General features: G+C 47.8%; 1 protein-coding gene across 1 annotated transcript in view; it reads left to right on the plus strand.

Annotated features, from left to right (window-relative positions):
* Positions 1-12,153, plus strand: part of SH3BGRL (SH3 domain binding glutamate rich protein like) — a 30,666-nt gene extending 18,513 nt beyond the window's left edge. The window contains exons 2-4 of the mRNA XM_053955559.1: positions 3,733-3,918; positions 7,156-7,236; positions 10,091-12,153. Coding sequence (XP_053811534.1) covers positions 3,733-3,918; positions 7,156-7,236; positions 10,091-10,123 — 300 coding nt within the window. The 3' untranslated portion in view covers positions 10,124-12,153. The remainder of the gene's footprint in view (positions 1-3,732; positions 3,919-7,155; positions 7,237-10,090) is intronic.

Here is a 12,153-nt window from a genome sequence, read left to right on the forward strand (position 1 = left end):
AGAAGTAAAATATCTCCACTCACCTGATGAATTGTTTTTCTCCCAAGTGTGTGTTGAGCAGGATGTGTTTCTGTTTCTGGGGTTGGGTGAAGCCAGACGGGCTGTTCTGAGGGCATCTTTGTTCTCCAGAGGATGCAGCCCTTCCTCCTGGCAGTCCTGGCTTCGCCTGCTCCCACCCCTTCTCCTTCCATCCTCTTTGTCTCCACCCCACAGGGATTTTCCCCTGATCTCTGTCCATCCATTTTGCTCATTCCCTCCACTCCTGCCCCCAGCCTCCTCCCTTCCTTACAGCTGTCTGTCCATCCCTATCTTTCATTTCTCTGTTCTGAGCTCTTGTGTCTCTAAGAAATGCTCCTGCCCCACCAGTGCTGGTTCGGAGCCTCAGGGCCCTGCTGGGCTCCCAGCTCCTGCGCTGACTCCGGGCACGTTCCCGGCTCTGCTGCTGCTCTCGGCCCTGCACAATGTGTCAGGAGCACTCGGAATAAACAAGGATTTTCGTGTTTGCCAACTGCAGTGAGCTGCCCTTCACGGGCCAGAATGGCTTCAAACATGACAGTTGTTTATGCAGGCCGAGGTGCGGGGCCTGGGAAGGCGCTGGCCGCTCTCCACGCCTGCCCAGGCAGCTGGGGGAGGTTTTGTGGGAAGTGAGTGCCGCGTGTTGACAGGCGCATCCTGAAGAAAGGCTCCTCGCTCCTTCCCAAACATGGGCAGCAGGAACCATCTTCCAGGCTCTGTCCCGAGGAGAACGTGTGCCCTTTCAAGTAAGACAAAACACCCTGAAGCAGCAGCAGACGTCTCTTGCTCTATTTTTGGCCCTTCCCTCCCAGCGCTATTCCACTGCCTGAAATTAATGGAAGTTTTCTAAGTAAAATCCCATAAAATAACAGGATCTGGCAGCTCGGTGTCCCTGCTGCCCAGCAGTTGGTGCCCTGTTTCTCTGGAGCATTTACTGCTCTTGTGTAAGTGACCAGAGGATTTGTCTGAGGAGCTGGGAGAAAACATTGCTGCTTAATCTTCCAACTTTTTTTGTCTGGCCAGAAAACAAGGGTTCCAGACTAATATTCCTCATGCATCAACACCATCCTTGCTTTTCTGTAGAGTTCTCTAGAGAATTACCTCCCTTAACTACAGATGGCCTGAGAGCAACAGAGACCAAACTTCATGCTTGCCTTACAATGGTGCCTTTTATAGCAGAAAAAAAATACATTTCCAGCTTTGCCAGCTCTTCAAAAACAAGCAGAGAGGGTTGTGACCACCCTTTGGAGCTACAGTAACAGTTTAGGATGTGGTTGTACCTCGTGGAGCTGAATAAACAACCCAGAGACTGTACCAGTGTGAGATGCTGGGAGGGTGTGAGGATGTGTGTGTGGCTGAAACAATCTAATAGTCAAAATTATTAAAAAAAAATAAAGTGACTTCTCAGGGGATGAAAATGCTGATTCGTGTCCAACTCAGAACTCTTGTTTTACGTGGCAGAGTGTACAGGTTAATGGTGGAGTGGGTAAAAGCTTGGTTTTCTCTAATTCCTTAAAAATCTGGGGCATCTCAAAATGGGTCCTCACTAAGCAATGGATTTTGGACAAGTTAAGAACCTGAGAGTAATAAAAACTATTTGGATCTGAAATTTAGAGATTGTAGGAAATGGTTAATTAAACATGTAACTGATTCAAGGAAAAAGATTTACATTTACTACCAGGTCATACTGACCAAAGAGTTTACCATTCCAAAGACCTTTCCCTTATTTTAGCCCCACAAAACAGTTCATCAAGTGCTCCCTTTTTTTCTCGTCTGAGCTGTAGAGCACAACAGAGAAAAGCTTCCCCTTCTGCTGCTGTTAGAGGCAGGCAAGGAAACCTCTTACCCACAGCTTTGAGTCTGCTGAGAATGTTTTTATACAGCCTCTACACAAATTATTTCCTCGGGGCGGTATTAACTCCTCCAGTTTGATTTATTTTTAGCCATGATGAAAATTAGCAATATCCTGGAGTTTCAGGGTGCTCGCACAGCGAGTCCAGCGGCTCCTGTGCTGATGAGGTCGGAGGAATGACATTGGCTTCGCAGGAGGCAGCTTCCCTGCTGCAGCTGGGAGCACATTTCCCTCTCTGGGGAGAGCAGGATCGGTGCCTGTGCTGCGCTGAGCTGGGTGCGCCCCTCCCGCGCTCTGCTGGAACCTGCCATGGATAGAGCAGCTCCAGACCGAGTCAGGCAGTGCTCGAAGATTCCCTTTTGGATGTGCTGGGCTCTGTTCCCCAGCCCACATCCTTCAGGGCAGCGCTCTCCATCACACTCCCTGCTGCTCCTGGCGCTCCTGGCGCGGCCGGGCGCCCGCGGGTGCAGAGATGGGTGCCCGTGGGTGCGGGGCTGTGCGAGCCGGGCCGGGGCCGGGTGCCCGCGGGTGCGGAGCTGGGTGCCCGCGGGTGCGGAGATGGGTGCCCGTGGGTGCGGGGCTGTGCGAGCCGGGCCGGGTGCCCGCGGGTGCGGAGCTGGGTGCCCGCGGGTGCAGAGATGGGTGCCCGCGGGTGCGGAGATGGGTGCCCGCGGGTGCGGGGCTGTGCGAGCCGGGCCGGGGCCGGGTGCCCGCGGGTGCGGAGCTGGGTGCCCGCGGGTGCGGAGATGGGTGCCCGCGGGTGCGGGGCTGTGCAGACCGGGGCACGGGCTCCATATTTGGCTCCGGGCTGGCTGTCCCTGACCCCGGCAGCTCCGGGTTTGCCTGTGGCCGTATATGGAGCGGCTGCTCCGGGAGCCGCGGCTGACCTGAGTTAGCACCAGCAACATCTGTGTGAAACGCTGCTCCTGCGGCACCCAGCTCATTAGGGTAAAGCCAGGCCTTGGACTGGCTTTGCAGTGAAGGGGATCATTTGAAGAAAACAAATTTCCCATTAAATTCCATTTTTTTATTGTTTGCTAGGATGTGCATGGTTATAATCTCCTTTGTGGTGTTAAAGTCATGCAGAGGGAGAGCAGAGCGTAAGCAGAACATCTCTGTGTCGAGAATTCATAATGACAATAATAAAAACCTCCTTCCCTGTGCAGAGCCAGCACCGTGCTTGCCACACAGATCCTGCTTTTCCCTTGGATGCTGTGTGAGTGCACAAGGACGGTGGCAGCAGATGTGGGACCTCACCCAGCTTCCCTGACATGAGTTAGGATGGAGATGTGGGTCACAGCTCTCCAGAGACTGTGCCTGCCCTGCAGACACCCAGGACACAGCGGGAGAGGGGTTTCTGTGCAAAGAAGCATGAACCCAAAATGCTTGGTGAGGTCTCTTTTGTCACCGAGGTGGACAAAAGCCTGGACTCTGAGAAGGAATGGGGAGGTTCAGCCTGTGCTTCCAAGGGCACAGGGAAGCAGTTTGTACCTCAAACGTGCCTCCAGCAAACTCCACTGCACCTGAAAAAACAACATTCCCCTGAGCTAAATGTAAAATCTGGCCAGCACAAGGGCTCTGCTCACACCTCTGCTTTTGGGTGGGCACCTTTAAGGTACACAACACTCCCATTTGTGTAGGGACACCATCTTTAAGCTTCAGCCTGTTCAGTTTTGTAGGAGCCAAGTCAAGGCTCATCTCGGACTCTTCAGAAGATACTTTTTGGTTCTAAAAATTTTCTTACCCACTCCCATTTTCAACCTGATTTTCACCCCGTGGTTTCTGCATCAAACCGCAGAGCGGCATCAAAAATTATTTCACTGATTTTATTTACCTTATCTCCCTTCCTCCTTCTTTTGTGACAGATTAAAAAGCAGCAGCAAGATGTGTTAGGCTTCTTGGAAGCCAACAAAATTGAATTTGAGGAGAAGGACATCGCAGCTAACGAGGAGAACCGGAAATGGATGCGGGAGAACGTCCCCGAGGACAGTCGGCCAGCGAGCGGGAACCCCCTGCCCCCCCGGCTCTTCAACGACAGCCGCTACCTCGGGGTGAGGGCTGCTCCAGCTCTGCTGTGCTGCTCCCCTCACCTCCAGCTCTGCTGTGCTCACCTCCTCACCTCCAGCTCTGCTGTGCTGCTCCCCTCACCTCCAGCTCTGCTGTGCTCATCCCCTCACCTCCAGCTCTGCTGTGCTGCTCCCCTCACCTCCAGCTCTGCTGTGCTCATCCCCTCACCTCCAGCTCTGCTGTGCTCCTCTCCTCACCTCCAGCTCTGCTGTGCTCATCCCCTCACCTCCAGCTCTGCTGTGCTCCTCTCCTCACCTCCAGCTCTGCTGTGCTCATCCCCTCACCTCCAGCTCTGCTGTGCTCCTCTCCTCACCTCCAGCTCTGCTGTGCTCCTCTCCTCACCTCCAGCTCTGCTGTGCTCATCCCCTCACCTCCAGCTCTGCTGTGCTCATCCCCTCACCTCCAGCTCTGCTGTGCTCATCCCCTCACCTCCAGCTCTGCTGTGCTCATCCCCTCACCTCCAGCTCTGCTGTGCTCATCCCCTCACCTCCAGCTCTGCTGTGCTCATCCCCTCACCTCCAGCCTCCTGTGCTCATCCCCTCACCTCCAGCCTCCTGTGTTTCATCCCCTCACCTCCAGCTCTGCTGTGCTCACCTTCAGCTCTCCTGTGCTTCTCCCCTCACCTCCAGCCTCCTGTGCTCATCCCCTCACCTCCAGCTTTCCTGTGCTCATCCCACTCCTCTTCCTCACTGTCACTGCCTGTGCTTCACTGTGGTGAGCAGCGAGGCAGGGCTTGCCCAGCTGCAGTTGCCCAAAGTGGGAAGGCTGTAGGAGGTGTTAGACATTTCCCTCCATCTTGGGCTTTTAGTAATAATTGATTCTTGAGTATTCCAGTCACACCATAGGAAAGATTAAAATGTAGACCTCTTGATTTGGATCGTACCTTGTAGTATATATATAATTTTCTTTTATGTGGGGTTTTTCCCATCTTATGGCTCTGAAAGTTTTCAGGTTTTTTTAGTCCTCATTTCCCCCATGATTTTGAGCTAACATCTTACAGAAATGTGTCCCTTTTACACTTACGTTTTTAGCAAGTTCAGAGATCTGTTCTGCCTGTGTGGAGTTTCCCAGTAGGTGTGAATCCCAGATCATATGAATTGATGTCTGCCATGATTATAAATCAGTTTTCTGATCCTTCTTGGGATTGGCTCTGTGTGCTGCTTGCACAAGGAAAGCTGCTGTGGTTCAGTTACTCCAGTGCCTTGGACAGATTAAAACTTGTGTTGCAAACAAAAATCCTACTGTAATTATTTTAATGCTTGATCAAAAGTAAGTTGCCCTGCAGTACTTGTACTCAGCAGGCCATGCTTGAATGGTTATTAGATTAACTGTTAGTTTTATTTTTAAAACTTAATATCTTCTGAACAGAGCTCACAGTGTGCATTTTTCTGGTCCTTTTGAAGTCTGGTTCTGACCTGCACAATCTATAAGTCAAGACCTGCCAGTTCTGGACCTTTGTGAGACAAATCTGTGCCTACTGAAAGAAATTATTCTCAATGTGCCAAGATTTTTTCTTGCTTGTAATAGAAGCAGAACTTGAAATAATATCCACAGTGAGCTGTTGTGTCACTTGGCTCTCAAAATTTTACTGACTGGTTGTGACATGGAAAAAGGTTGGTTGGAGTGACAAACATAAGGATCTGTAGTTATCTAACCAGTAGACTAGTTACAAGGTTCTTGCTGTGGGTTTATTTCATCCCCAAGATTTTGGTTGATGTCATGTTGAACTTTAGAAATTCCGTCAGTTTCTGTTGCTGGATTCGACTTGCTACAGTTCAGCTTTCAGGAAGGTAAAAGTTAATTCTGTGCCCAGAATTTGAACCTCTTTCTGTCTTTATCTGATGCCTCTCAAGCATGAAGTTCCCTGTTTGTTCCATCTGATGCAGCACAACTGGCAGAGCAAAGAGCAAATTGGCCTTCCTGGCCCATGCACAGCAGAGAGGCTGGAACTGGAGATGCTGTGTGGGCTGGCATGAGCTCTGCTCCTCAGGCCCAGGAATTCCTGTCCTGGGAGATGCTGCAGAGCAGGCTCATGGCCTGTGCACCAGCAAGATAAACAGACCCTTTGTTATCAAGCAGCCCCAGTCCTGTCAACAGAAGGACTTCAGGGAGGATTTACCATAATCACACACATTTTTATCAAACCAGCACGCGATTGCTGCATGTGCAAATGGAGCAATAATTTGATGTCCCTGAATTCCAGGCAGCTGGAATCTTCTGGTCCCTGTACTTCGTTCTGTTCTAGCTGCAGTAGCCTGTCCTTAGAGCTGCCCCCTCAGCTGCTGTTCCTTAGGCTTTTGCTTCCCAGACAGTCAGGAATCCAGAGCAGTGTGCCCTAAGCAGCTCTCCCTGACTCCAGCCTGAGACCGAGCTGCTGCCTGCCTTGGGCTTCCCAGCCAGGACTCCTGCATCCAAACATTGCCCAGGAAAGCTGGAGGAGGCTGGTAATGTGCATCAGTTAAAAATGGAGAGCAGGAAAGTCATTGGACTGATCCCTGCTGAGTTCAGAAGTCACAGTGAGGGAATTGTGTGGTAACTTGGACAACAGTGAGCTTGCACAAAACTTCTGGGTTCCTTTAGTTGGGGTTTGGCAACTGGTATTTATTTATTTATTTATTTATTTATTTATTACCTTAATTTTCCTGGGAAGTGGCTGTGTTTAGGGTATTTGTAGTGCACTGAGTGAACAGTGCCACCCTATTAACTTGCACAGACTAATCCTTAGTGAGAAATGTGATGGGAAAGGTGCACTCTCAGTGTTCCAGTTCCAGCTGAACTTCTGACAGATGTCAGAAGTTGGAGCTGGAGTCACAGTTTCACAATTGCCATCCCTATCATGAATCAGCAATGACATCTGGGAACATCAGGGTTTCTGATGACAAGGTCCAGGCTCAGCTGCTTCTGTAGGGGGAATGTCCACACCAGACCAGTGACAACACCTGCCTTGTGTGGAGTCTGTCCCTTTGGGAGAGGCTGGAGCACCTCACAGCAACATCTCGTTGGGACATAGAATGAATTCCCAGCTTGTCCCTTTCCAGCCTGACCAGTTTATGTGCTGTTAGTGCTCATGCCACGTACCTGAGCTGACACTCGATTTTGCATTTGGCTACAGGAAGCAGTTTGCTTGGCGTGGGTTGGGTGACACCTTAAACTGAGTTGAGATTATTTCTGACAATTCACTCCTCTGTCTTTTATTCCCCCTCCCTCCTGCCACGGTGAAGGACTATGATGCTTTCTTCGAGGCGCGGGAGAACAACGCCGTGTACGCGTTCCTGGGCTTGACTGCACCTCCTGGGTCAAAGGTAGGTGAGCACCTCCTCACAGGGAGCCTGTGGCTTTCACCTCCTCCTTCTCTGCTCAGAATAGGATCTGGTACATGTGCTGTCATTGTCCCCACCAATCTCCCTGGGAGATACTCAGTCTCCAGAGGCTCTCAGGCTTCAGTTTCAAAGGAGTAGTTAATATTTGCACCGAAGAATGCATAAGAAACCTAGATGAAAAAAATATCCCAAAATCAAGGAATGTTTTCAGTTCAGTAAAAAAGTAAAATTCATGTGAAATTATGATGAGATTTTTCTACTAGAAAATCCCTTGAAACCAGAGCCACTGTTTCTGAAATAACATGGTCTTGCTTCAGAGTAATTTTTTCCTCTGGCTTGTTATCCAAAGCTTATTTTCCTTTGCCAATTACGAACTGGGCTACTGCTTTGTGGATGCAGTGGGCTGGAATTCTCCTTTTGATTTTGATAGGATAAGACAAGCCTGCTTTATACGTTTCACTTGACAGCAGCAGGATCCTCCAGGTCACTTCCAGCTTTCCTGTTCCAATGGATAAACACGCTGCTCCCTTTCAGATTTACTCATGTACGAGTTGAAGGTCGTGCTGCACACATCACTAAGAGACCTAATTTTAAAGGTGGATAGTGACCCATGAGCAGTGAGCACTGCAGATTGTGGGGCAGACTGAAGCAGTTTTGGGAGCCAGATTTCCAGCAGTAGCTCCACTGGGAATGGTGTGATGAGGAAAAACTGCCTCGTGCAGAGCTGCCCAGAGCAGAGCCTGGGATACGCACCCCAGCGTTACCTGCTGCTGGCATCTGACCAGCTGCACACAGCACCACAGTCTTGGTGAAGTTCCTTGGAACATCTGCACTTCACTGCTCAGCAGAGTGTGCAGGATGGAGCCAAGGAACCAGGAAGCAATCCTGAGACTCTGAGATACAGGGAAGCTCGTGCCTTTCCCCTGGGAAGTGCAATGGTACCAGAGAGCAGCTGCTGCCATAACAAATCAGGTCACCTGTCTCAGTAACGTTGGGAATGTCGCTGCTTCCCAGACCTGCTGGCTGGCAGGAGCTCTGCTTCTGTCCTGAGGGATGCTCCAATTCTCTACTCACCTAAGGAAAAGGTGAATTTTAAACAGAAGGGATAGAAAGAACACAGCTACTCTGCTGAATTTCTGTGTTGTGTTGGTAAATAAACTTTGCAGCAGTGACCTTGTACCCCCTGAGTCCTGCTCTGGGGCTGACTTTGGGAATCTCTCCCACAGGATGTCCAGTCATGTCAGTTGCAGGCTGCTGAGGAGGGTACACAGATTTGTAGGTGCTGAAATTGATGTTTCCAGCATAGCTGTGTGCAGCTTGGATATAATGCTGTAGGGAATGACATGGCAACTGCAGAAAATGGCAGGAAACCTCCATTTGATGCCATCAGGAGAAATTTGGGAAGTTACTTGACTCTGAACACAAAGGTTTGGTATTAATGCTAAGCAGGACTGGTTCAGAAACGAGCATGGTAAATTGAAGTAACTATTTTCTGAGCCCTGATGGTTTGGTTTGTCCTTTGCATCTACAAACTCTGGAAAAGGCTGGCCTTTAGTTTTTCTTAAATATCTCTACTTCAAGCAATATGGGTGGATTTTAAAGGGAGAGGGTTTTGTGAGTTAAAAGGTATGTTTAATTATTTCTTTATTAAGGATTTAAGGACTGAGAGGATGCTCAGTGAGGGGCCTTGAGGGAGAAATAAGGAAAAGTATGAAAGAGGGACAGCGTCAAGTCTGGAAAACTGAGCCTCTCCCAGATAACTTGCAGGCCTACGCCCAAGGAAATGGAATTTGACCTCCAAGAAAGATAGGTTAGCAGGTTACTTGTACCAACCTTCCTGGGCATAAGGGAAATAGCAGCAATCCTCTCCAGCTTTGCACTGCCTGTTCTGAAGAAATGTACTTTTTATTGAAAAAAAACCCAACCATTGAGGTGCCACCATTGCAGTGGCCTGAGCTGGTTAAGGGAGTTGTTACAAAGCCAAGGGAACCTCCTCCTCTTTCTTACCATTCAAAGGGATATCATACACACTGCATTTTTCCAGGCTTTGTAGCTCTTTCTGATCTTCTTTCATTGCTCACCTGCCTCTTGTGCCGCGGATGGCCGGGATGTCGTCGCGCGAGGCCTGCGGGTGCACGGTGACATCGGAGCCCCAGTGACATCCCAGCCTCGCTCTCTGACCTGTGACAGGCCAGCAGAGCACAGCAGCTCCAAGCCAGGCTCTTCCCACGCCCTGAGTTCAAAGGCAGGATGAGGGCAGGACAAGCAGAGTGAGCCACCACGTCCAAGATACGGGACATGTGCGTGGGACTTCCTGCCCTACAGGCTGGGGTCACCCACTGTGTCTCCTCCTAAAAAAATCATACAGACTTCTTGGAAATTCCCCTCTTAGTCCTTTCTCCTCATGTGTTTTGTTTGTTTAGCAATGCTGGGTCATGGTAACAATGATATTAAATCTGTTATCTTGAGTATTTCTGTGCAGTCACAAAAGCAAATGGCTCCAACACATCTTGGCAGATGTTGAACTTTGTCCTTTCAAATAAACCAGGCTGTCCCTGCTGAGGTGCTGCACTGAGGGCACTGGGAATTCATCTCTCATTCATCTCCTTGTAGGTTATAGTGCTGCTAGCAGGTAATTAATCTGCATTCAAAAGTACACTTGGAGAAACCAAAAGGAAATTACTTTTGCATTTCTTCTGTTGTCATTCTGTTCCCATTTGTGATCACCTTACAAAAGCTGAAAGAAGACTGAAAAATGCAGGTTATTGTTTTATAGTGTTCCTTTGGAAACATACTGAGAAACTTCTAACGTGTAAATTCTTTTTTGCTGTTTCAGGAAGCTGAAGCACTGGCCAAGCAGCAAGCGTGAATTTCAACTGCCTTAAATGTCTGTAAAGGGAATTTCCACAGCTTTTTATAAAATAGTCCAACTGTCTCTGCTTCAAGAAATGTAGATGTGATTTCTAACATTTGATTGGTGCTTGCAGCATTCACTGTCCATAATACAAATTGAACACAGGATAGAAATGGGAATTTCAGGGTAGGGAGCGGGAGTGGGTTCTGATGGAAGCTGAAGCAATCAGACATGAATGAGTTACATTTACTTTAAACTGTCCTGGTAATTTGTCCATTTTGTGTAAACTTAAAGAAACTATTTTAGTACTAAAAATGCAGATGGGTTTCACCTACAGATCCAACTATTTAAACTATGGAAAACAGCATCTAAAACCTCATCAGATACTAATTTAGTGCCTGAGTTGCCTCAAAAATGTTACTGAGTTACACAGTAAATTTTCGGTGTCTTTCCTGGTTGCAGATGAATTTGTAGGTGGTACTGTGTAGTTTAACCATTGTAGTCACTTTGGAAAGTTGTGTTTGTCTTCTGTAGAACGGATATTTAAGGTTTGTATTGTTACACTGTTGTACAGGTGATAAAACCCCCAACAAGCCCCATGTATTTCTCACTTAAGTGATCTGTGTGGGCTCTTTGGACAAAAAGGGCAATGGACACGGGTCCCTCACAGCTGCCTAAGCACGAGCGGTGACACATCTGGGGCAAGATTCAATGTTGCAAACAAGCCAAAACAGCCAGAAATGGCCTTTCCTTACCTGTGTAAGGGTGAAAGCCTTTAATGTATTTCTCTACAAAAATACCAGTTCACACTGCTTAGAGCATTAAACATCTCACTGCATGTTCAAGTAGCCATTAGGTTCATATAGTATTTTTTCAAATGAGGAAATAAATGTTTGAATAGCAAAAGTAATTGTAATTAAGCAAGACTTCTTTTATTTTAAGGTTTAAAAACTTTATTTCCATTCTTATTGCCATATCATAAAGCTATTACAGGAATTGCAATTCTAGTGTCTTGTGTGGGTGAATTTACCACGTGCAATATTAACCTGTGTGTTCTCCCAGTGCTCATGAGGGAGCCTGTAATTCCTGGCCATATTTTAATTCCTGATTTATCGTTTTGGGAGCCTGGGAAGCAGTTGGAAGCTTGTGCTTACAAAAGCAGCACAGCATCACGAGGCAAAGGGATGGATGGATGCTGCCTTACCTTAAAGATTAACACACACACAACTGTGCTTTTTTATTAGCAGCTTTTGTCAGGAATTACTGCGGTTCTGTGAAATTTAAGATCTTTTGGGGATGGAAATTTGGTTATGTTTTAAATCCAGCATCAGATTTTTGTTGTTCACTATGATTTCATCTTTCTGAACGAGGTTGTTTTTCTTTCTTAATATTGGCCGAATCTTTCTCTGCATCTGAATTCCTGCTCAAGTTTTTGGGAGCTGTGGAATATTAAGTGAAGTGTGGCGAGGAAAGTGGGATTTGACACAGAAGTCTGTACCCATACCAGTTTGCTGTGCTTCCTGTGCAAGTTTGGTGAATTACAGCCATTATTTTGGAGAAGCTGTAATTAAAAGTAGCTGCCAAATTCTGTCAGTTCAGTGACCCAAAACATTCTGACATGAGGTCAATCCTGTCTCAATGGTCAAGAAAATTGCCAAGTTTAAGAAAGCAAAGTCAGTGCCCTCGTCTGTCCCCCCCTTGCCATATGGGAGCATTCAAACTGTATCAGCATTCCTAAGGCAGCTCTGGAGAGCCAGGCTGAATTATTCCTTTGTCCGGGGAACAAGGCACCAACACAAACTGAAAATACCCAAAATCTCTTTGTTGTGTGTTGAGTTTTTTGATGCAGATCTCTTGCATGACTTTAGGAGTGCCAGAATCTGTTACCTCTGTGCTGGTTTTCTGTTTCCATGGGTGCAAGAACTGAATTTGTTCTTTTCTTTCTTATTTTTTTTTCCTATGTAGAAAGCAGGCATTGAGGATTTAACCTGTATGTTAACCATTCCTGTATCATTCCAATAAAGTTGGTTTAGAACACTTTCTCA

Source organism: Vidua chalybeata, chromosome 14 (assembly GCF_026979565.1).
Source record: "Vidua chalybeata isolate OUT-0048 chromosome 14, bVidCha1 merged haplotype, whole genome shotgun sequence".
In the NCBI taxonomy this organism is placed as follows: domain Eukaryota; kingdom Metazoa; phylum Chordata; class Aves; order Passeriformes; family Viduidae; genus Vidua; species Vidua chalybeata.